General features: G+C 37.8%; 1 protein-coding gene across 23 annotated transcripts in view; it reads right to left on the bottom strand.

Annotated features, from left to right (window-relative positions):
* The window catches only part of PPHLN1 (periphilin 1), a 213014-nt gene that overhangs the window by 75619 nt on the left and 111366 nt on the right, over nt 1-26029 (bottom strand). For 11 of the 23 annotated variants that reach the window (XM_058426506.1, XM_058426508.1, XM_058426507.1 and 8 more), the window contains 2 exons: nt 23331-23495; nt 20179-20240 (listed from right to left, as the gene is read on the bottom strand). The exons of 1 other annotated variant lie outside the window; for it this stretch is intronic. In XM_058426506.1, coding sequence (XP_058282489.1) covers nt 20179-20240; nt 23331-23495 — 227 coding nt within the window. The remainder of the gene's footprint in view (nt 1-20178; nt 20241-23330; nt 23496-26029) is intronic. 11 more of the 23 variants (XM_058426512.1, XM_032173738.2, XM_058426515.1 and 8 more) reach the window with 1 other exon arrangement.

Genomic DNA, 26029 nt, shown 5'->3' with positions numbered 1-26029 from the left:
TGAGCCATGATCGTGCCACTGCACTCCAGTGTATGTGACAGAGCAAGACTCTGTCTCAAAAAAAAAAAAAAAAAAAAAAAAAAAACACCAGGCCAGGCGAGGTGGCTCACACCTGTAATCCCAGCACTTTGGGAGGCCAAGGCGGGGTGGATCACTTGAGGGCAGGAGTTCCAGACAGGCCTGGCCAACATGGTGAAACCCCATCTCTACTAAAAATACAAAAATTAACTGGGTGTGGTGGTGCGTGCCTGTAGTCCCAGCTACTTGAGAGGCTGAGTCAGGAGAATTGCTTGAATCCAGGAGGCAGAGATTGCACTCCAGCCTAGGCAACAGAGTGAGACCCTGTCTCAAAACAAAACAAAAAACACCTAGAAGTCATTTGATCTGTCAGTCCAAGAGTCCAGTAAAATTCTGGAAACCAAAGCAGATAGCAAGAAATTAAGATATAGCTAGTGAAGAAGTTAAAAGCCATAACTTTTCTTCCAAAACAGGCTGAAGGAGGGAAGATGGGAGGGAATGGTATTTTGAGGAAAGGGGCTTATTTGACCATTACTGAAGGCTGATAGAAAAAAGCCAATTCAATATAAAAGGGGAAACTGATAACCCAAGACACAAAAATGTTAATGGTAAAGAAGGAGAAAGTGAGACAAAGGGACTAAGTAGAAGAGAAGAATATGAAAAGAGTAAATAGAAAAACACTTATTTCAAGAAAATAAAATACAACAGAGTTCTCATCAGAAGGCCTTTGTCTCAGTAATTACAGAAGTCATCAAAAAAGTAAAGAAAGAAAGAATGTGAATGGAGGCTTTAGGCAGATTAGAAAGTTTTACTGATCCTCTGGGGCAAAGTATTAATTAGAGCAATCCTTCTCAAAATGTACGTCCCTAGACCTACCTGCCTCAGCATTTGCAGGAAAGGTGATAGAAATGCAAATTCATGGGCATCAACCCCCACCAGCTGAATTAGAATCTCTAAGGGTGTGACTCAGGATTCTGGATAAGGCTTTCCAGGTGATTCCTATGCACATGAAACGTGAAAAAGGACTGAATTAAAGAACCTCACTAGCATGTAAGAGCTGTATGTAAGTGAACTGTTCAGAAGTCAGAAAGCAGAAATTCAGAGTTCATGACAAAGGCAAAACAATTCCCAGTGATGAAAGTAAGGCCTGGCCATGCCTGTGGATATATAAAGTTCAAAAATACAAGAAACAACTCGAGTTAAACGTGGCATTAAATCAGGATACAGAGGCAGATTGGATAGAGAAGATTGTGAGTCAGAAATTGTAATCATCAAGGAAGAAGGAATGGACTCGTGGAAATTCATCAGAGAATTTCCTACCAGAGTAGGACAGGGTGGTGTAAATGAGGATGTCCAAAGATGATGTGGAAACAGAGGCTTGGAGAAAGTAATGAGGAGGAAGAAATATGCCCGAACTCATCTCAAGAATCGAGGAATTAGGAGGCAAGTAAGTTGGGGGAAAAATTTCAAATCTCCTTCCATTCCTTAACAACTGGATGACCTTGACCAAGTTATTTAATCTCCTTAAGCTTTAGTTCCCTCAACTATAAAGTGAGGAAAATAATAATACCTACTTCACAGAGTTGATGTGAGGAATAAACAAAATATGTTAAAAATTCAGAACAGAACCTGGCATACAGCACTCAAAAGATGTTAGCTATGTCTATTTACCCTATTACCCTGGTATTACTTCCATTAAACCAGTAAAAGGTTTGCGCAAGAAAGAGCCAGGCATGCCAATACAACTGCCTGATAGCTGTATGTCATTCAGGAAAGCAAAACTATGGAATCTTGCATGTCTCTAAGAGTTTAAAACCAAGCCATAATAAAGCTTCTAGAAAAAGACTTCAGCTTGACTTCCCAGGGAACTTACTTTACAGAGGATGAAATGCTGAGAACTTCAGTAAAAGAGTCTTTATGCAGATAAAACATATGAAGTAGGCAAAAATGCTAAACTAGGGGTCAGAAATGTTTGCTCTTTCAAAAGCCAAATAATATTTTAGGCACTGTGGCTATATGGTCTCCATCACATCTTCTCAACATTCCTCTGACACAACAGCAGCCACTGATAACATATAAACAAATGGGCATGGCTGTGTTCCAATATAATTTTATTTACAAAAACAGACAGCTGGCCAGATTTGGCCTATGGGTTGTAATTTGTCAATCTCTAATCTAAATAATTATGCACTTCCTGAAAGTTTTCAAGCACAATTTATTAAAGAAGAAAGAGGCTACCTACAGCTTTATATTTCCCACAGAATATCAAGAAAGGTATGGATTTTTTCACCTCATCTTTTACCAATATCTTAAAATTTTTGTGCTTTAAAAGTTTAATTGTATTTTGGAAAGAAAAATTAATTAATGATAGAAATGTTTTGGCTGGTTCATATTTTGTTCTCTACCAGAGATCTGACGAAAAGCCCTTCTCAAAATATGTTGCACAGAACACTAATCCACAAAATATTAGTATTTCCCATTCTACTATAAAAGGGGGTTCTGTGAGTAAATAACTTTGAGAAACACATTTACTTAGAGTTCCACATCTCAGATTACTCCTTAATGGCAGATACAGATTCAACAATTAATTCATCTACTTATATATGGCCTTTTGACCTTATTCTAATTAACCTCTCTGAGCTTCATTTTCCTAACCTCTCCAGACACAGCAATTCTGACATGAATGGTATCTATATTACAATTTCAGATTTTAGTCTTTCCATCATCAGTTATCACATTTTTAACCTTACATGAATACATGGATTCTCAAGCTTTAAAATATTTTATATAACTGAGACAATTTGGGGAGGAAAGCAATCGATTCTTATTATATAACACATATCATGATAAATTCAGGTGAATTGAAAAGCTAAATGTTTGGATGGAAAAGACAGAAGAAAAAGACCCCCCATCCACCCAAAACAACTGTAAGAAAAAAAAAATTTGTAAATATACAGGAAGAGCCATTTTGTATCAAAATACCAAGTATAAACTATATACAGAAAGGCCTCTAAGGTGAAAATTAGAATTAGATTTAAAGCAAATTTCCAATTAAAAGAGAAAATTTCAACATCAATGCCAGTCTTAAATATTAATATTTAATAATTTATTTTTGGCTGGGCACAGTGGCTCACACATGTAATCCTACCACTTTGGGAGGCCGAGGCGAGATGGATCACTTGAGGTCAAGGAGTTCAATACCAGCCTGGCCAACAAGGTGAAACCCTGTGTCTACTAAAAATACAAAAATTAGCTGGGCGTGGTGGTGCACACCTGTAGTCCCAGCTGCTTGGGAGGCTGAGGCAGGAGAATCGCTTGAATCCAGGAGGCGGAGGTTACAGTGAGCCAAGATCGCGCCACTGTACTCCAGCCTGGGGCAACACAGCAAGACTCTGTTTCAAAAACATAATAATAATAATGATTTACTTTTAATCTTTTAATGAATGCTAGCAAAACCACTAAGAATAAGATGAACACACTAATAAAAAACAGACAAACGATATGAAGATAATTCAATGGAAGACAGACAAAAAATATCACCTCACTAAATATTAATATTTAAGGACAAAGTTAAAATAAGTTTTCTCTATTAAATAGGCAAATGATCTCCTCTAACCAGTTACTGTGCCAAAGAATTAGATCTAGGAAAGGGTTTTGTTTAGATGTAAGGTAAGACATAAGGTTGCTTAGTTTGACCTTTCCATGGTGTCTTAATTAAAAAAAAAAAAAAAAAGAAACTAAGACTTTGATTTTTCATTTTTACTTGATTTATCATAAATTGTGTTTTTATACTAGGGGATAAAAATTTAACAGAAATAGGACTCAACTGTTTTGTAAAACTAACATCATGTGCACTAGTATCTAAGAGTATTCACAGAGTACTCACCATTATTCATAGTAGCTGTATATATACCTCTGTTAGTGTTGGAAGGAAAATTAAACAGTAATAAACATCAAGATACCCTTCTCGGGGAACATCACACTCCGGGGACTGTTGTGGGGTGGGGGGAGGGGGGAGGGACAGCATTAGGAGATACACCTAATGCTAAATGACGAGTTAATGGGTGCAGGAAATCAACATGGCATATGGATACATATGTAACAAACCTGCACATGTACCCTAAAACCCTAAAGTATAATTAAAAAAAATTAAAAAAAATAAAAATAAAAAAAAAGATACCCTTCTCATTTATGGATTAGTGGAATTCTTTATAAATAATCTCTTCTTTTTTCCCTCAGATATAGAAACTCTCATGGTTGACATTTGAAACCTAGTGCAAACTATGTTCAACAGTTAATTGTGATGAGAAGAATGAGAAAGAATTAAAAGCATTCTGCAACATTTTGTGAAACTAAGCCTAGAAAAAGTCAGATATTGACAGACATGAATGTACGGATGTGTACAGAGAGAAAAAAACTTGTTCATGAAGATAAGAAAGGTGTTCTGACAGTCAGAAAAGTATAATATTTGCAGTCCTATCTAATATTTTATCTCTGTGTGGACCCTAAAAGTTTAACCCTGATTTGTGGGCCAGAGTAGTATTTCCCTTTTTAGGACCATTAAATCCCTAGTGATTGCTAGCCAAACCCAAGTGTTGCATATTATTCGTGATAAAGCTTAAGTAGACACTTAATCTTTAAAAAAATTCACTCAGACTCCAGGAAAGTTCTAAAACCTGTGTCTAAAACGCCAACTCACAACTAGGGCACGGTGGCTCAGGCCTGTGATTCCAGCACTTTGGGAGGCTGAGGCAGGCAAATTGCTTGAGCCCAGGAGTTAGAGACCAGCCTCGGCAACACAGGGACAGGGAAACCCTGTCTCAAAAACAAAAACAAACAAGAAAGGTTGGGCGCAGGCTCACGCCTGTAATCCCAGCACTTTGGGAGCCAAGGAGGGCAGATCACCTGAGTTCAGGAGTTCCAGACCAGCCTGGCCAACATGGTGAAACCCCATCTCTACTAAAAATACAAAAATTTGCCAGGCGTGGTGGTGTGTGCCTGTAATCCCAGCTACTCAGGAGGCTGAGGCAGGAGAATCACTTGAACCTGGGAGGCGAAAGCTGCCGTGAGCCGAGATTGCACCACTGCACTCCAGCCTGGGCAACAGAGACTCTGTCTCAAAAAAAAAAAAGTGTCCGATACTAGCGGTTAGCTGTAAAAACCACTCAGTATCAACTTGTATAATTTTGTTTGTGCAAGTATCATCTCGATTTTAAGAATTTTTTTGTTGTTTTATCAATAACCCTGAAGCATGCTAAATAGAGAAAGAGTATATTAAAGTCTGGACATATTTTTAATACTGTTCCATAAATCACCAGGTAAAAACTGCAAGTAAGACATAGGTCCATTTACCATGGAGAGAAAACTTACAACAAAAGCCTTCAAACTATAGGTTTCTAGCTATGTTGAAAATGAAGGTATCAACATGTATGATACAATGCATTCAATACAATGAACTATACGACGAATCAAAAAGGGCCTTTGAAGAAATATAAATAACAATACAACCAGGATTATGAGGCCTCCAAAAAACACATCTGATGAAACTGATGCTTTTTATTATTAAAGAGTACACAGCCTGAGAGTTAGGACGGTGTCTTTGGCTATATCGCAAACACTTCAGCTATACTGCCTGGCATATAAAAGACGCAAAGTCATCAGGAGAATGGAGGAAGGGAAGAACTAACACCCCATAAGGCACTGTCTCTCAAAATGTGGTCCTTGAACCATCTGTGATTGCAGATTACTTTAGATGCTTATTTGAAAAGCAGATTTTTGAAGCTCAGATTCTCCTGTTAATACAAATCCCCAAGGTAATTCCAGCCCCTCACATCCGTCAAACCAGGTAAGCAGTGAAAGAACCCTCAGTGTCAGCAGATATATGTTCACCGGTTATGAGTAAAATTTGACAAAGTGGGAGAAAGGGATACAAGGGAAGGGAAGAGTGGGGAGATGGAAAGCATTTACTTCTTATTCTGAACCTCGTTTTTCTCTCCTTCCCACATCCAAATATACACAAATATTCACCTAAAATATTGGCTACTTCGTTTCCAGTCAACAGGGACTTCCAAAAAGAATTAAGATTTCAAGAATTATTTTGAGAAAGCAGCCTGGTAATTAGCAAGGCAAGCTTAAGAATAAGTGAAGTACAACCTCAAATATCTTTTATTTTAAATGTGGAAACGGAAAAGCACGGGCACTGCAACTTAAGCTAAGGAATTTTCCATATCACCTCTTCTTCTATCCTATCAAAAAATCAAACACCTGTCTGCCTGCTTGAGTTCAGATTAGAAGTTTGGTGGTCAAGTTCAAGGTTCTTTCCACAAAATCACATGTTTACAGTTAAAAGTATTCTAGGAAAAGTAGAACAAACAAACAAAAGTATTCTGGGCATAAGATATGGACTAAGAGATCTTCCAACTAGAACTTTTTTTGTTTGTTTTTTTTTAAGGTGGAGTCTCCCTCTGTTGCCCAGGCTGGGGTGCAATGGCATGATCTCAGCTCTCTACAACCTCCACCTCCCCAGTTCAAGCGATTCTCCCACCTCATCTTCCTGAATAGTTGGGATTACAGGCACACACCACCATGCCCAGCTAATTTTTGTATTTTTAGTAGAGACGGGGTTTCACCATCTTGGCCAGGCTGGTCTTGAACTCTCCATCTCAGGTGACCCGGCTGCCTCGGCCTCCCAAAGTGCTGGAATTACAGGCGTGAGCCACCACGTCCAGCCTAGAACATGTTCTTTAAGAAAAGAAATCTTATCTGTGTTATTCACAGTTTGATCTCTAATACCTAAAACAGTGCCTGCTCTTACAGAGGTAAGATATGCCTAAATTACTAAACAAAAATACCAAAAAATATAATGATTCGAACACAAAAGAAGTCTAACAATGACGAAAGAGTCAAGGCATCCCAGGAAGGTGAGAAACTCTGCCCCATGCAATTTTATCCAAGGACCTAGGGTGACCACTGTTCTACTATTTCAACATGTGGCTTTGAAGGTCACATATTTGATGTCATTCCACTCTGAGGCTTACCCTGCAACAAAAAAAAAAAAAAAAAAGAAGAAGAGGTAAATGTGTGTAGAAGAATACATGTAGAGCTCCTATTCACATTCCACTGGAGCTAGGTTGGTTATATGACCACGCCTGTCTGCAAGGATGGCTAGGAAATGTGGTCTAATCATGTGCCTAGGGAGTGTGAAGAATAGGCAGCAGTCACTGCAAGCATTTCAATGAAAAAATGTGGCATTCCAGGTGAAGATGTCTAATAGGCAGTGGGAAATAGAGATCTAGAGTTCAGAAGAAAAGCCAAAGCCAAAGATACAGATGTGTCAGTCATCAGAAGACAAGATACAGGTCAGTGTTTCTCAAAATTCCAGCCTCCAGACCATCTGCATCACAATCACCCTGTGGGTTTGTTAAAAATACAGATTCCAAGACTCCACTCACTGAATCAGAATCTTGAGATAAAGCCTCAACACCTTCACTTATAATGAGCATCTAAGTGACTTTTATGGACACAAGTTTTAGAAACATAAGCAAAGGGAATTGCTGCCATTGATACAGAGAGATAAAGTTACCATAACTGAGAGAACATGGCCAAGAAAGTAATTGTTAACATGATCCTGTGGTTTCTGGACTTTGTCACTTCGTGCTATTTGTTAGACCAGTGGTTCTCAGGTCTAGCTTCACATTAGAATCACCTGATGAGCCCCCTTTTTTTATGATTTTATTTATTTATTTATTTTTATTTTATTTTATTTTTTTAAGAGATGGGAGTCTCACTCTGTTGCCTAGGCTGGTCTCAAGCTCCTGGCCTTAGGCAATCCTCCCATCTCAGTCTTCTGAGTAGCTGGGATTCCAGGTGCAAGCCACTGTGCCTGGCCTGATGAGCTTTTAAAAAATACTGATGCCCAGGCTTCACCCAAGACCAACGGAATGAGGTCTCCAAGTGTGAGACCCAGGCAGTAGCATTAAAAAAAAAAAAAAAAAAGCCTTCCACATAATTCAGAGATTTAGAGTACTGCCAGGGTTGAGAACCACTGTATTAGTCAAACTATATTACAGGCTCTTCATTCCAGAGTCTCAGATTGTTACTCTACCCCAGAGACTGCAAACTCTGGGGTAAAAACTCTGCTTTTAATTAGCTGTGAACAACAAAAAAATCGAGAGATTTCGCATTTTAAAAATCTGGATTTCTGACTCCTTTTGAGGCAGGCCATGCTGGGCTTACATACCCAAATAGCAAAGATCGGCTGGTAACAAGAAGCAGCTGCTCCAATCTGGCATTCATTTCCGTTCTCTGCCTGGCTACTCTAAGTCTACAAGTAATATAGGATAATAAGAGCATTATCACCACAGACAAATATGTTACCTGTTTACCTGCAACCATTATAAGTACTGTATGTGTAGTGAACGTATTTGTGTACACAGTAATTTAAGTCAGCCTTATAAAAGCTTTCACATCCTCGGCCTCTTTATGAATCAACCCCTCTAACTTCTTCCTTTGAGACCTGGCATTTGAACACAAATACTACCTTCCATCAAGCTCCTGAGTAATAAATGCACATTGAGAACCCTACTTCAAAGGCCTGGGCTATATGAACCTCTAAATCCTCCATCTCCTAAGAAAACAGGAGATGTCCAAAAAATTCCTGATGTAAGTTCATGCCACCCTACTGTACCCCACTTACCAACCTCCCAGTAACTTCCTTGAATTCCCTAAAGGAGTTAACACAATGGCACAGTCCACATTGTTACCACAATCCTACCCACATCATGGATGACTTTCAAAATTCACATAATCTGTGCAATGCAGGTTCGTGTAGATTGACCATCTCCTCTCTGTTCACAATTCTTTAGCCATATGTGTAAATCCTAAACTCTGCCATTCATTATCGGGGTGTTCTGCAGCTAGATTTTTATTGCATTTTCACACTCTAATCACAATGTCTTATCCTTCAGTTTCTTTCACTCCTACAATAACTCCATCTCCACTTTACAAATGCCCTTAGTCTCCTATATTTTTGAGCAATCAATGAACCCCATTCTACTCACTGCCCTTTCAGGCTAAAGGGCAGTATTTGGATCACTCTATAAATAACAAAAATTTTCCTGCCCTTGCAATTCTGATGTATCATCTTAGCCAACCCAAAGCCTGAATCAATTCCAAAATCTGTGATTTCCTCACAGATATAGTTGGATTGCCATAACTAGAGAAAAATGCCACAAACCAACAGATTGGTCCCACTATAGCTTCGTGGTCTCTAATTTCTACTGTGTTTTCAATTCCACTCAGTATTTTATAATTGATGACCTCAATCTCCCAAAATATACTGTTTCAAAAGTTTTATTTTCCACCCCAATCATAAAGGTGTTGCCCAGGGTTCTGACTTTATAGTTCATCACTCTTGTCTAACTACATCTCCTTGGACAATCTCAATTTTGAATGTAGCTCCTCCCTTGAAACCATTCCTCCTATATATAGCAATATATATACTGTACACACAGTAAATAAAAAATACAGATATTTCTCTCCGCCTTATTTCCACATCCAACAAGCATGCCTGTTAATTTTCTACTTCCTAGGTATCTGTCAAATTTAACACTTTTTCTCCATCCCAATTTCTCTTCTCCAATTCAGATATTCATAATTTCTTGTTCAATCTCCAATGCCATCTTTAAAAGTCGTCCTCTACATTGAACACAAAATAAACTACAATCACATTAGTTTACTTTACCTCTCCTCTCCCTACCTGGTTAATATTTCTCAGCAGTTAGTATTTTCTTAGCAGTAACTGCTAATAGGATAAAGCTCCTACAGTGAACTTTTTCTAAAACCACAGCACAGGATAAGGGTTGCTTTGTCTTCCTCTAGCACTTACACAGCTTCACCCTGTTTCAAATTATGTTATCTACTTGTGCATTCATTTCACTCTCTAGATGGTAAGTTGGTGATATAAGCATGGTGCCCTACATATAAACATTTGTACCACGGAATTAAACCAAAGATGTTCTATAGTATTGTTTTCTGTCAAACAGTAAATTGCCTAAGATAAAACTTGCTACAGTAAAATTAAACAGAAAATCTACTCTATTTAAAAAAAATCAGTAAGTATGAAAATACTGAACACTATTTAATCAAAAATTTCCATAAGTGAATATAGAAAAGTACCCCAGCATTTTTTTTTTTTCTAATTTTTTGAGACAGTCTCAATCTGTCACCCAGGCTGGAGTGCAGTGGCGCAATCTTGGTTCACTGCAACCTCTGCCTCCCGGGTTCAAGTGATTCTCGTGCCTCAGCCTTCTGAGCAGCTGGGATTACAGGAGCATGCCACCACATCCAGATAATTTTTGTACTTTTAGTAGAGATGGGGATTTGCCATGTTGGCCAGGCTGGTCTCAAACTCCTGACTTCAAGTGATCCACCCGCCTCGGCCTCCCAAAGTGCTGAGATTACAAGCATAAGCCACCTGCCTGGCCTTTTTAAAAAATTTTTTGAGACAGAGTCTCACTCTGTCACCCAGGGTGGAGTGCAATGGTGTGATCACAGCTCACTGCAGCCTCAACCTCCCAGGCTCAAGCAATTCTCCCACATCAGCTTCCAAAGGTACCAAGTGCATGCCCCCACATCCAACTAATTTTTTTTTTTTTTTTTTGTAGAAATGGGGTCTCCTTATGTTGCCCAGACTGGTCTCGAACTTCTGGGCTGAAGCTATCCTCCCACTTCAGCCTCCCAAAGTGCTGGGATTACAGGCATGAGTCACCACACCCAGCCCCTAGCATTTAAAAATAAAGTATATTGGCCACTTGATGACACTCTTGTTCCATATTTTTAAACATTATATAATACTTTAAATCAGTTCCGTCCTAAGATTTATTACTATTATTATTTTATTTTATTTTATTTTGAGACAGAGTTTCACTCTTGTTGCCCAAGCTGGAGTGCAGTGGTACAATCTTGGCTCACTGCAACCTCCGCCTCCCAGGTTCAAGCAATTCTCACGCCTCAGCCTCCTGAATAGCTGGGACTACAGGCACGTGCTACCATGCCTGGCTAATTTTTGTATTTTTAGTAGAGACAGGGTTTTGCCATGTTGGCCAGGCTGGTCTCAAACTCCTGGCCTCAAGTGATCTGCCCACCTCAGCCTCCCAAAATACTGGGATTACAGGTGTGAGCCACTGCGCCCGACCGCTAAGGTTTATTATAAGATCTCATAACTACAGGGGGAAAAAAATGACCTGAAAACAACCTCATTCTAAGTCACTAACTCTTGGTAGAGTATGGCATGTTTCTTTGATACAAAATGAAATAAATCCTGATATATTCTGAATTTCATCTATGTTTTGAAAAAATAGACAATATAATCATTGTGTAAATACAGAAACAAGATGAGTTGGTGATGACACACTTGAAATGTAGATAACTTCACCAGGCATGCCCAAATATGAAAGTGATCACTTTCAGAGCGGGGCGGGGCAGTGGGGAGTGGGCAGCAGGGGAAATGACAGAAAACTTGACACATTCTCTTTTCTTCCATTAGCTGTTATTTAATCCAGTTGCTTCCAATGATTCCACGCTTCCATTAGTAAAACACATTTGAATATAAACCACTAATACATGCATACTAGATTTATAAAGTATGTTCTACAACATGAAACACATAACAAAGTGAAAAAAAATAGCTAGAGTATAACGTTCCACTGCCAGTAATACGCCTGTGGAAGATGGTGTGGAAGCAAGGTGGCCCTGTAACACCCATCCAGTGGTGGCAAACTACAAAAAAATAATAATAATAATAAATAAATTAATTAATTTTTAAAAAGGTGCTGGAGAGAGCAAGAAGGAAAACTCACGGGGTCAGGGTAATAACCTAACCACATTTAGGGGTGTGAACAAACACAGTGATGATACTGGTGTCAGGTCTGGAATTTGACTTTACCTTACCTACATGGTTATAAATTAGACTGTTACTGTTTCCTGGATCCTAGCAGACTTCTGGGTCAGAGAAAACACTTTATCACTCATAGCATAGCAACACGAGCATTGGTATGTTTGTGTCAGTTCGTTCTGGTACGAAGTCCAGGGGCAACGTGATATAAGCCTAGATAAATGTGGCACATGCAGTAGGTGTGGGTCACAACTGAGGAACACTGAACTTAAGGAACCTACCGTTTTTACACCAAGCAATAAGCAAGCCTGCTGTATGACAAAGAGGGAGACATTACTCTGGCCTTCAAGATTGCTCATTACAAACACATCTCTGAGAACTACCTTGAATAATGAGTGACCAGGGTCTTGCATATCTTGGCAAGATGTGCAGGAGTGCAAGACACCCATGGAGGACTGTCTCTCCTAACAACTGGGAGCCAGATTTCCCATAGATGGAAAAAGGAGATAAAAGTATGCAATAAAGGAAAAGGTATTGCCATGATCTCATAGTCAAGAATACACATAAACACTGTATAAAAATAAATGCAGAAGTAAAAGTCTGTGTGTGTCTGTGTGTTCAGATTCTTCGCTTCAAAAAATCACTCTCCACTATAGAAGGACTGTGCTCCTTGGAGAAACACCTGAATTTAGAGTAAGGCAGAGAAGCCTAAGAGACTGAAACATCTTGTGTCAGAAAGAGGTGACCAAAGAATGACATGGACATGTCAAAACAACACAGATGACCTTGGTTTGGCAATGGATTCTTAGCTATGACACCAAAAGCATGAGTAACAAAAGAAAAAAATTAGATAAATTGGACTTCATCAAAATTTAAAATGTGCATCAAAGAACATTATCAATAAAGTAAAAAGACAATCGACAGAATGGAAGAAAATATTGCAAATCATATATCAGGTACAGTTTAATATCATACTCCTAAAATTCAACAACAGAGAGACAAAAAACCCAGTTAAAAAAAATCAAAAAACTCAAAACAGACACTACTCCAAAGATATACGAATGACCAATAAGCACAAGAAATGATGTTCATCATCACTAGTCATCATTAGGAAAATGCAAATCGAAACCACAATGAGATATGACTTCACACTCATGAGGATGGTTACACACACATGACACAGACACACATATGAAATATAACAAGCATTGGCAAGAATGTGGAGCAACTGGGAACTTTATACATTGCTAACAGGAAAGTAAAATGGTGCTGCCACTATGGAAAATGGCTTGATGGTTCCTCAAAAAGATAAGCATAGAATTACCATATGATTCAGTAATTCCACTCTTACATATGTACCCAAAAAACTGAAAACACAGACTCAAAAGAGATATTTGTATGCCAATGTTCACTGTAGCATTATTCACAATGCCAAAAGTTGAAAACAATTCAAATGTGGGTTTCTGTACCCACTAGGATTAAATTAATTCTATTCAACACTGTCAATAGAATTAATGCTCATGAATTGTGTACTTAAAAATTGTGTAAATGGCATACTTTATTATGTTACATATATTCTGTCACAAGCAAATATGTGAAAAACAAAACCAACCAACCAACCAACCACAGAAGCTAACTTGAAGGGACTCTCACTGGCCAAATTTGAGCATCAAAATAGTGACAGCAATGAATTACAACTCACTGAATAAAATAGGAATCTATTAGTCCATACACATATAAACAAAGTTTTGTCTGTTTTAAGGGGGTAAAGAGGTGAAGAGAATGTTCTTCCTTACAATAGAATGCTAGCACAATAAATATAGAAAGAATGGGCTAAGCACCCATTAAAACCCATTATCTTTGTCTTAGTAGGGTTGGACTGCTGTAACAAATTATCATAGGCTTAAAGAACAAACTATTTATATTTCTCATAGTTCTGGAGCTGGGAAATCCAAGATCAAGGTACCGGCAGATCTGGTGACGAGTGAGGACTTTCTTCTTGGTCTGACGATGGTTGTCTTCTCATTGTATCCTCACATGGTGGAGAGCAAGCTCTTATGTCTCTTCTTAATAAGGCACCAATCCCATTCATGAGGAATCCACCTTTATGACCAAATCTCACCTCCCAAAAGGCCTAACCTCCTAATACTATCACAATGGGGGGGCTAAGGTTTCAACATGAATTTGGGGGGACACAAATACTATGTCCATAGTATTAATAATTAACTCAGGCAAAACCATCAGTGGATGCTAAAACTAGCAGCTGAAAGTGGAACAGGAAATGACTCAATCATATAGTTTCAAAGTGTCTCCACACAAAGCAATTTCAGGGGGAAGGACAACTTAATAGTAAAGAAACTTTGCAGACTCCATCTTAAACAAGTGATAAAAGTCAACTATACCAATAACGGCACAAACCAACATGTGCAGCATATAGGAAGAAAAAGAATTCAGCAGCTGGGCGCGGTGGCTCATGCCTGTAATCCAAGCACTTTGGGAGGCCAAGGCGGGCAGATCACGAGGTTAGGAGTTCAAGACCAGCCTGGCCAACATAATGAAACCTCGTCTCTACTAAAAATACAAAAATTAGCCAGGTGTGGTGGCACACGCCTGTAGTCTCAGCTACTCGGAGGCTGAGGCAGGGGAATCACTTGAATCTGGGAGGCAGCGGTTGCAGTGAGCTGAGACCACACCATTTTACTCTAGCCCGGGTTGCAGAGTGAGACCTCATCTCAAAAAAAAAAAAAAGAATTCAGCATCACTTCAGGAACTGTCCTGGCAAAAACGTATAATCTAGACCTAATCTCTAATCATGAAGAAACACTGGACAAACCTAAACTGAGAAAGAAAAAAAACAACTTGCCCTGTATTCATCTTGCCAAAACCACTAAACCATAAAAATCAAGGGAAGACTAAGGAGCTGTTCCAGATTGAAGAAGCTTATGAAAATGTGATTTATGAGCCCAGATTAAATTTTTTTGCCATAAAGCACATTACTGGGGACATTTCTGGAGACATTAATGAAATCTCTAGTGAAGGGTTACAGGAGTTCTCTCAGTTATTCTTGCAATTTTTCTTTTTTGAGACGGAGTCTAGCTCTGTCACCCAGGCTGGATGGAGTGCAATGGGTGATCTCAGTTCACTGCAGCCTCTATCTCCTGAGTTCAAGTGATTCTCCTGCTTCAGCCTCCTGAGTAGCTGGGACTACAGGTGTGTGCCACCACGCCTGACTAATTTTTGTATTTTTTGTGGAGACGAGGTTTTGTCATAATGGCCAGGCTGGTCTCAAACTCCTGACCTCACGTGATCTGCCTGCCTCAGCCTCCCAAAATGTTGGAATTACAGGAGTGAGCCATCGCACCTGGTCAATTTTTCAAATCTTTTAATATTTTCTTCCTACAGCACAAAGAATCACTTTGTACACCCCACTGACAAAAACAAAAATACTGACGTGGCTTTCCTAATTGCTCAGAACATTACCAATAGATATAACTATTCTCTTTGCATGGTTTACAATGCATTAAATCTTTTTCTACAACAACAGCTATTTTCTGTTCACAAAGTCTTTCAAGTAGGAAATCTTCAACGAGCCCACCTGATATAGAGAACAGCTTACAGAAGCCAGATAGATGCCAGGCAGTAAAAGCTATAGCTTACTGTGATAGCATAAAACCTGAGACATTATTGAAGATACTCAGACATCAAGTGAAGACACAGGCAGGTACGGACAGTACAAATACTCTCTATTCCCTGCTTTTTCTTCATAAAAATTATGTTTTGTTATTTGTTGAATATGTATAATTCATATTAAAATGTAGGCTACATGAAGACAGAGGCTTTAAATTCCCAGAGACTAGAAGAGCATTTCACATATCAGATACCACTAGAAATATTTAATAAATGAATGAATATACCATACAGAATGAACTCCATACTCTGAAAACAGAGAACATACCTTGTTTTAATGCCCATGGTATAGTTATGGAAGCGGATCAACTAATGAACCATTAATAATCAATGGATTTTGAAAGTAAAATTACAGTACAGGCAACATTGTGATCACAGAATAATTAGAATACAGTATGTCAGAATCTGTGTAAATTACTATATATCAGAATCATGGGATACTGTCATGGCATTACTTAAAGGAAATTTCAAACTACTTAGTATTAGTAAATAAGAAAGAAAAATAAACTAATTATCTAAATTAAAATGTTAAGATTTTTATTAAAAAAATAAAACACACATGTTAAAGCATTTTTAGCAGGCAAACTGACATCTATCAATATTTACAATACATACATATACCCACTGACCCAGAAATTCTGCTTCTAGTAACCTATCTCATAAAAACTAAAGTACTATTCCACGAAAATATTATGTACTAGAATTTACTGCAGCACTGTTTTGTACTGTAAACAGAGTGACTAGCTAAATTATTTGACATATCCTCATCATGGACTATTACTTGACCATTAAAAAGACTCAATTTGGCCGGGAACAATGGCTCATGCCTACAATCCCAGCACTTTGGAGACCAAGGCAGGAGGATCGCTTGAGCCCAGGAGTTCAAGACCATCCTAGGCAATAAAGTGAGACCTCATCTCTACAAAAAAGTTAAAAAATAAAATAAAATAAAATAGATGGGTGTGGTGGCACACACCTGTGGTCCCAGCTACTCGGGAGGCTGAGGCAGGAGGAATGCTTAAGCCTGACAGATCAAGGCTACAGGGAGCCGTGATCACACCATTGCATTCAAGCCTGGGCGACAAAACTTTGTCTCAAAACAAACAACAAAAAGAGACTCAATTAAACGATCAAAAACCCTAAATGTTTATGAATATAGAGAAAAATATGGAAGAACTTATACCAAGATGTTATCATGGCTGTGGGGATTAGAGATTTATATATATGTTTTCATTTCATTTATGTAAAATTTTATATACGTACACGAAATGTTATTTTAAAAAGACAGGAAGAGAAAATTAAAATTAACATAAAAACTGTTATTTTACAAACTGAAAAATCACAATGGCAAAGATATAGAATCAACCTAAATGTCTGTCAATGGATGACTGGATAATGAAAATGTAGTACATATATACAATGGCATACTATTCAGCCATAAAAAAAGATTGAAATCATGTCTTCTGCAGCAACATGGATGGAACTGCAGACCATTATCTTAAGTGAAACAACCCAGAAACATAAAGTCAGAGACTGAATGTTCTCACTTCTCACTAATAAGTGGGAGCTAAATAATGTGTACATATGGACATAGTGGAATGAGAGACGAGAGATTTCGAAGGGTGGGAGGCGAGTGAGGGATGAGAAATTACTTAATGGGTACAATATACATTATTCAAGTGGTGGATACAGTAAAAACCCAGACTTCACCACTACACAATATATTCATGTAACAAAATTGCACTCGTATCCATCAAATTTATACAAATAAAAAATAATAAAAATAAATAAAAACAAGCTAAAATAAATTTCTTTGGAGGAGAAAGATAAGCCACTAGCTGATCTGATTTTTAAAAGTGTTTTGCAATTCTGCTTTTCACATAGGTCTTAATTATGTCAGATATTATTTGGATATATCAGCCTCCAATGTCATGTTTTTGAAATGTTTGTCCCAGCACACTATTTATTGAAAAGTTCATTCTTTCTCCATTGGATTTGTAATGCCACTGCTACTGTACCCCAAACTCCAGATATATCTAGGTTTATTTGCAGCTTCTGTTTCACTGGTCTATTTGACATCAACAGTACAACACTGTTTACGTCACTACAGCTTTATAATTATGCACATATGGTATCTTGAGTCTTCACATCTTTTCAAGGCATTTTGGCCATTTAGCCCTTTACTCTTTCATATTAGTTTTAAAATCAACGTGTCAACTTCCATGCAAAATAAAAAATAAAAAAAATTTTGATTTTTGACTGGAACCAAATTGAATTATCACCTTAATTTGAGAACTGACATTTATATGATACTGAGTCTTCCTCACTAAGGATGTCATGATTCTCCTTTTACTCTGATTTACTTTTATTTCCTTTAGAAATGACTTGTAATTTCCTTGTATAGGCCTTATACACTTTTGGTGAGTTTATTCCTATTACTCATTACAGTTTTCATGCTATAGTATTTTGAAAACAAATTTTCTAATTTATGCTGATAGTTGATCTTATTACATTGAACCTTGCTAATTTCCTAATAGTTCTTACAGTCTATAGACTTTCCTAGATTTTCTGCATAATTATATTATCTTTAAGTAGTTGTGTTTTTCATTATAATTCTTACAACTTATTTATTTTTCGCTTTACTATAGGGGTTGTTACCATGTTGAGTGGAAGCAATGACTAGGTGTCATTGTTTTGTTCTGATTTTAAAGCAAATGTTTCGGCCGGGCGCGGTGGCTCACGCTTGTAATTCCAGCACTTTGGGAGGCCAAGGCGGGCGGATCACGAGGTCAGGAGATCGAGACCACGGTGAAACACCGTCTCTACTAAAAAAATACAAAAAATTAGCCGGGCGTGGTGGTGGGCGCCTGTAGTCCCAGCTACTCGGAGAGGCTGAGGCAGGAGAATGGCGTGAACCCGGGAGGCTGAGCTTGCAGTGAGCCGAGATCGGGCCACTGCACTCCAGCCTGGGTGACAGAGCGAGACTCCGTCTCAAAAAAAAATAAAAAATAAAAATAAAGCAAATGTTTCTAATTTTACCATTCGGTACAGCAAATGCCCAATTATCCGTCAAGGAAATTCTCTTTCCATTCCCAGCTGGCTATTTTTATAACTACTTAGTGATTAATTTTATCAAACCATTTTTTTCGGCATCTATTCTATTGCTTCTTTCAGAAGAAACAGTCTGCCGTGGGTTCTGAATGTCCCTGCACATAATTGTCATGTATGCCAAATTCCAAGACCTAACTATCCACTGACACTGAACAGTTTCTGTAGCTGGTTACAGAGACGATTAAATAGGTTAAGGTGACCACAATGTGATTACTATGGCAGGTCACTCCCAGGGAAAGGAGGAATGGCTTGCTTTCTGCTTTCTACAAAAGGTACCAAGCTCTTGACCCTGGGTTCCACAGCCACAGTGTATCCCACTGTGTGCACAGTCACCATCTGTGCCTATCACATTGCCCTGTGGGATTTGGGGACAGGGAACCTGCACTACAATGCTGATCCTCCTGCTGATTGCTGTGCTGTGAATAAAAATCTGTCTTGCTCTGATCCACTGAATCTTGTCTACTTTTGGCATCTTTGGAGTTGTGACAGTTGATGCCTTGCCACTCTCTATGAGACTGGGGTTATTTTCCCTGATAGTTCATGAGAAATCTCTACAAGGCTCCTTTCACAACTTTTAATACCACCACTGTGATGTCATTTAAAAACAAAAACTATCAATCGATTTAAATGTGTCCATTGTTTCCTGCCCACAACTATTCTATTAGATGCCCTCTATAAGTAATCAAAGCCAACAATGATTGAGGCCCTTGGAAAATGTGTTTCCCAAAAGAACTTTATTAATTAAAGAAACTGAGATAATGCCTTATAATAGACTTTGTAAGAACCCAAATATTTCCAGAATGAAAAAAATGCCTTACTTTCTAATTAAGCAAACCTATCAAATCAAATTCTAAAGCAAACCTCATAATCCATACCACAAATTAATAATTTAATAATTAGCTTGCAAAACTAAATCACAATAGTTTTTTTTTCTTTTTTTAGATGGAGTCTCACTCTGTTGCCCAGGCTGGAGTGCAGCTGCACAATCTCAGCTCACTGCAACCTCCACCTCCCAGGTTCAAGCAATTCTCCTGCCTCGACCTCCCGAGTTGCTGGGATTACAGGCACCCGCCACCATGCCCAGCTAATTTTTTTTCCTTTTTTTTTTTTGTATTTTTAGTAAAGGCAGGGTTCCACCATGTTGGCCAGGGTGGTCTCAAACTCCTAACCTCAAGTGATTTGCCCGTCTTGGCCTCCCGAAGCACGGAGATTAACAGTGTGAGCCACCGCACCAGGCCCAAATATTTTTAAATTTTTTTTATGAGTTACAAAATGCCAAGAGATGTGGAACACTAGTTATCAGTGCTATTATACTGCATAGTCACAAAAAGAATATAATGCTTATTGCTTTCAAAATTTAAAATCCCCGTAAAATATTTCATCTATGTGCCTTGAGTCTGTATTTCCAAAGCAGACATCTCAGTGAGTCAAGCATCAAAGTACTTATGCTATTATTTTTATCCTTTTACCTGTATTCAGGTTGCCTGCTTGCAGAATGATCATCTCTTGTCCATCTATAACCAGATTCATCCTGTAACATAAAAAAGCTACTTAGCTATTTGTTTACATTATTTTGGACAAGTGGGATATATCTAACAATACTACCAGAAACTAGATTGAATTTCCCTAAACTTCAAAGGCATAAAAAGGGAAAAACATTCAGCAAGTCATCCATTTCAACAACTGAAAGAGTAGACTGACTAAGAACCTGTGGTACCATTTATCTCTACTAAAATGCTTGAATTATTTCTTTGGTAGACTCAAACAACCTAATTGCCAAAGATACATATATCAATATCACAACAGTAAAGGGCTATTTGAGGACAAAGTCTAAATTTAATAAAGCACACATTTCTCAACCTCACATTTTCCTTTCTGTCAAGTTCTCTCACCAATTTTCAGATTCAAGCCCAATGAAAAACTTGCTACTTTCCCATTTTTCCTGCTCAAGTTTTATTTTCTCACCTTATTTTCAATTAAAAACCAAACTGGAAACAATATAAGAAACTGTCACTTATTGATAATCTATATCAGAGTAAGATTTAAATTTATTTAAGTTTAAATAAAATTAATCAAACAAAGCACATTTTGTTCTCTAAGACATATTTGCAAAGGTACATAAAAAAGAACCATATAGCAATCCACAGCAAATTACTTTAAAATTACACACAGAATTGGCCAGGTGCAGGGGCTCATGCCTGTAATTCCAGCACTTTAGGATGCCAAGGAGGGTGTATCACTTGAGTTCAGGATTTCGAGACCGCCTGGCCAACATGGTGAAACCCCATCTTTACAAAAATTAGCCGGGCACGGTGGTGTGCGCCTATAGTCCCAGCCACTCGGGAGGCTGAGGCAGGAGAATTACTTGAACCCGAGAGCCGGAGGTTCTAGTGAGCCAAGATCGTGCCACTGCACTCCAGCCTGGGCAACAGAATGAGACTCTGTCTCAAAAAATAAATAAATAAAATTATAGATAGAATAATACAATATGCAAATTACGTATCAGGAAAACGGATTCATCTAAAATAAATATCCTCATCTTCCTCTTTAGCATCACACACTCTGTTCTTATATAAATAAAACATAATCATTTTCCATCTCAACATTAAATATAAACACAATTCAAAACTTAACAGTGATAATAAAATATTAAATCAAGTAATCTGTTTGCATTACATAACTGAACTCTATATAAGAATTAGTGTCATGAGACTTTTAAGGATCACAAGTATGCCTGTTGTTTGTTTGAAGGGAATTTAAAGAAAAAATGTTATACACACAAAAGTATAAAGACAAACATAACTGGTAACAATATTAGAAAAAACTGCCATTGAAGCTTTATTATGCTACAAGTTTTTAGAAAAAAAAATCATTTTCATGAGGTTTCAAATCCAAACTGGTCCAATGAATAGAAAACTCACATAGGGTTTTCATAAAAGTGGTAACAACTGAGACGGTGCACTAAAATCTCAAACTTTCACCACTATTCAACTCATCCATGTAACCAAAAGCTACCTGAACCCCAAAAGCTACTGAAATAAAATAAAAATTTAATAAGTACGAGGACCACAGAAAAGCAGCATGACATTCAAAAGCTGAATAAAATAAAAATCAATTCTGTGAAAACTAAGAAAGCTATAAAACCCCAAACTTTAGAAACAAACACGAGAAAACACTGAATAGTCTCATGATGACTTTGGAATTGTTAGGGGTCACTATGATGCAGTAGTAAGAGAAACCAGACTCCCATACATACCGATCCTGAGTAAATCACCTTACCTCCATTTCTTCAAGCGTAAGTATGAAAACTAATTCCAACAGCCAATGTGAGGTCAAATTATTTTATAAACAGGGTTTGAATATGTACTGTTAATTGTCATATTATACAGTAGGAAAGGGGGAAAAAGAGAAAAGGTGGGAAAACAACCTAGCTGAGGAATACTGAAAACATGCAAGGTAGGACAGAGGAATTCCATCAAGGAATAATATTAAGTTCAATTACAGATTACTGCAACATTAAATACATACTTCTAGATTATTAAGAATGCTCAAGAGAAGCAAGTTGTAATAGTAATAACAGCAGCTAACTTTTTTTTTTTTGAGACAAAGTCTCGCTCTGTTGCCCAGGCTGGAGTGCAGTGGCACGATCTTGGCTCACTGCAACCTCCACCTCCCAGGTTTAAGCAATTCTCCTGCCTCAGCCTCCCAAGTAGCTGGGATTACAGGCACCCACCACCACAACTGGCTGATTTTTGTATTTTTAGTAGAGACAGGGTTTCACCATGTTGGCCAGACTGGTCTCGAACTCCTGACTTCAGGTGATCCACCTACCTCAGCCTCCCAAAGTGCTGGGATTACAGGTGTGAGCCGCTACACCCAGCCAGCTAACATTTTTAAATTGCTTCCTATGATGATGTTTTGAGTGCTTTCTAATCTCAGTTAAGAAATAGTCTTTAGGCTGGGAGTGGTGGGTGGCTCACACCTATAATCCTAACACTTTGGGAGGCCAAGGTGGGCAGATCACTTGAGGTCAGGAGTTCGAGACCAGCCTGGCCAACATGGTGAAACGCTGTCTCTACTGAAAACACAAAAAATTAGCCAGGCATGGTGGCACGTGCCTGTAATCCCAGCTACTTGGGAAGGTGAGGCAGGAGAATCACTTGAACCCAGGAGGCACAGGTGCAGTGGGCCAAGATCGCACCACTACACTCCAACCTGGGGGACAGAGTAAAGACTCTGTCTCAAAAAAAAAAAAAAATTAAGTGGGTTATCTAGTAAGAAATGGTAACCACCTGCTCATCACCTATTAAGTACCAAGACAACAGATTACCTTTAAATGGTTTTGCAAATCCCTGCCAATTCAGGGGAATAAAAAAAGCAGGCTGGTTGGAATTAATTTCATTTAGATAGTGCCATCCAGAGTGCTTACCTACTTTGTCCAGTACCCCAAGATTCTTGACTACTAGGTCCCATCTGACAGCTCCAGCAGGCAATTCACACGAGAGCATCAAGCAGAAAGTGTTTATTCAACTGCTTTCATGGCCGTCACATAAATTTTTAAATTACATTAATTTTAAACTTATAAGAAATAACAATTAGTACATGGGGGAAATTTACATACTCCTCTGTGAGGTGGACCACTTCTTCGATCATGAGAAAAACTGCGGCCCTCGTCATAGTCTCGGTAATCAACATGACTGTAATATCTATTGTAGCTTCCTTCACCAGGTCTGTCTAGCAGTGGTGGTTTCTTTGGCACAATATTAACTAGTCTATTGTAGCCATCCTAAAACAGACAAAAAGAAATATATACAAATCACTAATTTCTCTATTTGGTTTTGGAAAGGTTTTTAAAAAGCACAGGAGTTCTTACCCTTAATCAAATGACCTAAATGTATAAACAAAAGCATTAATGAAATAACATAAATATAACTAATACTAAGGTCTTCACATGGATTAAAGAAAATCAAGTTGTTCAACGAAGAAAGCCAGGTGTTCAAAATGACATGCAGCAATGTGAAAACCAATCATAAGTAAAAGAAAAAATACAATATTATCATTTTAATAAAAAATAAACTTAAGACAGAATGTTACAGTAGCTCTATCCCTAATTGCCTAACAATTTTAGAAATAAAATTATGTAAGACAGCTCTCGTATTTGGTCTACTATACTATTTAGAAGAAATACAAGCTATTTACACACTAGCAACAGCTAATGATGATACTGAGCCAGAATGATCAAAAGGAAACATTTTGCTATTTTTCCAGCAGTAATGGAGAGAGGAGAGCCTTTGGCTTTATAGGTCTAGAAGCAAAATAAAAGCTGATATAAAATTTGAACTAATTTTCAAAGTACTGGAATACATTGTTAATGTTTTAAAAAAAAAAATGAGTAGGTTTTTTTGTGAGACTTGGGGAATTGGACACAGGGAGAACATACGTCTTAGGTTAGTAGCTGCTATAAAATAACAAAAACGATTATCCACAGAAAGAAGTAGAGAGCTACAGAACATATATCTGTACATAATCTGGTCTTGGGCATTCATGGCACATCAATCAATATCAAATGAGATATATGTTTAAAAAAACTGTAAAGCCTGATATAACATAAGATCAATATGAATTAACTAATCTGGAAAAAAACAAAACTTAGAAAATATAAAGCCCAGCCTTCAGAGCTGTTTATCTATCATCCCAAGCCTGTAAAATGAAATTAATACTAACACCTACCTCATGGCATTGTGAGGACTAAATGAGAAATGGAATGCAAAGTGTTTAGTACCGTGTTCAGGCACCCACTAAGTGCTCAAAAAATGTTTGCTATATTGATTACTACTGTGCAAATCTACGGAAAAAAATACTAAGTACCTCAAACTGTTTCCTTAAATTACTTCTTAGCCCTAATAACTATAACGATTCAATTGTTATTAAATGACTATATACTATTCAAATCTCTCAATAGGTAGGAAATTTGTCAATGGGTCAGGAAAAAATAAAATCAGTAGTTTGTATTTATTTGAGAGCTTAAAAGATCTAACTAATTTTTCCCATGGGGATCTAAGGTGGTTACCTCCTTCAGTATGTTAGATATTAAATTATAAGATATATTCTACATTTACATAAAATATGATACACAAATGAATATATTGACTCATTCTTCTACAAATTACCTTTCACAGAGATTTCAATTAAATTTAAGTAAATACTAAGCTGCCAAAAAAAAGGAAACTGGCATTAAGCCAAAATTAGTAAAATTACAATTTACATCATTTCTAATTGAAAATTTGTCACTCATCAGAATAACTGACTTCTCCAAATTCCAATAAACCATAACAATCCATTACACAATATCCTTGTTTGTTTGTGTACGATTATTTGGAGGGATGGTGGGGTGAGTATGCATGCCTAAACACTTCTATGAGTAGAGAGCTTATTATTTTACAAAGCACTCTGTTCCTTTGTTCAACTGCCTCAGTTATTAGAAAGTTATTTGAGGATTGTAAAATGTATTTGGTAAAACTTTGGCAGAAGTAAAATTCAAATCACATTTAGCTACTTATTTTTAAAAATTGCTTTACCAACTGAAGTAAACGAAAACAATCATTCTAAAAGTTGTTTGAGGCCGGGCAGGGTGGCTCATGCCTGTAATCCTAGCACTTTGGGAGGTCAAGGCAGGTGGATCACTTGAGGTTAGGAGGTTGAGACCAGCCTGGCCAACATGGTGAAACCCCGTTTCTACTTAAAAAAAAAAAAAAAAAAAAATTAGCCAGGTGAGGTGTGCATGCCTGTAGTGCTAGCTACTCAGGAGGCTGAGGTAGGAGAATCGCTTGAACCTGGGAGGCAGAGGTTGCAGTGAGCCGAGATCGCACCACTGCACTCCAGCCGGGGCAACAGAGCAAGACTCCATCTCAAAAAGATAAATAAAATAAAAATAAAAGTTGTTTAATCAGCAAAAGAAAAAAATTCAATGACAGCTCTTATACCTGGCTATAAAGACCAAGTTGGTATTTTGAGAAAGTGTTCAAATATATGTACATTATACTTTCTCTGCTCTGTAGATACCTAATCTTAAAGAAAACTCCCTAGCTATATGAAAAGATTTAAGGAAACAAAGATGACTGCAGGAGGCTGTAGCAAAGAGGACTGTATTTTTTAAAGCATTCGTGTCTTATCCAGGTATATCGTTCAAGCATTTTTGTTCCCAATAAAATCTATGATGAGTGGCAAAGAATTCAGAATTTCCCTTTCAAATTCTTTGAGATGGAGTCACACTCTGAGGCACAGGCTGGAGTGCAGGGGTGCAATCTCAGCTCACTGCAA

The sequence above is a fragment of the Hylobates moloch genome, unplaced genomic scaffold (genome assembly GCF_009828535.3).
Source record: "Hylobates moloch isolate HMO894 unplaced genomic scaffold, HMol_V3 SCAFFOLD_13, whole genome shotgun sequence".
NCBI lineage: Eukaryota > Metazoa > Chordata > Mammalia > Primates > Hylobatidae > Hylobates > Hylobates moloch.
This window is presented reverse-complemented; position numbering and strand designations above follow the sequence as displayed.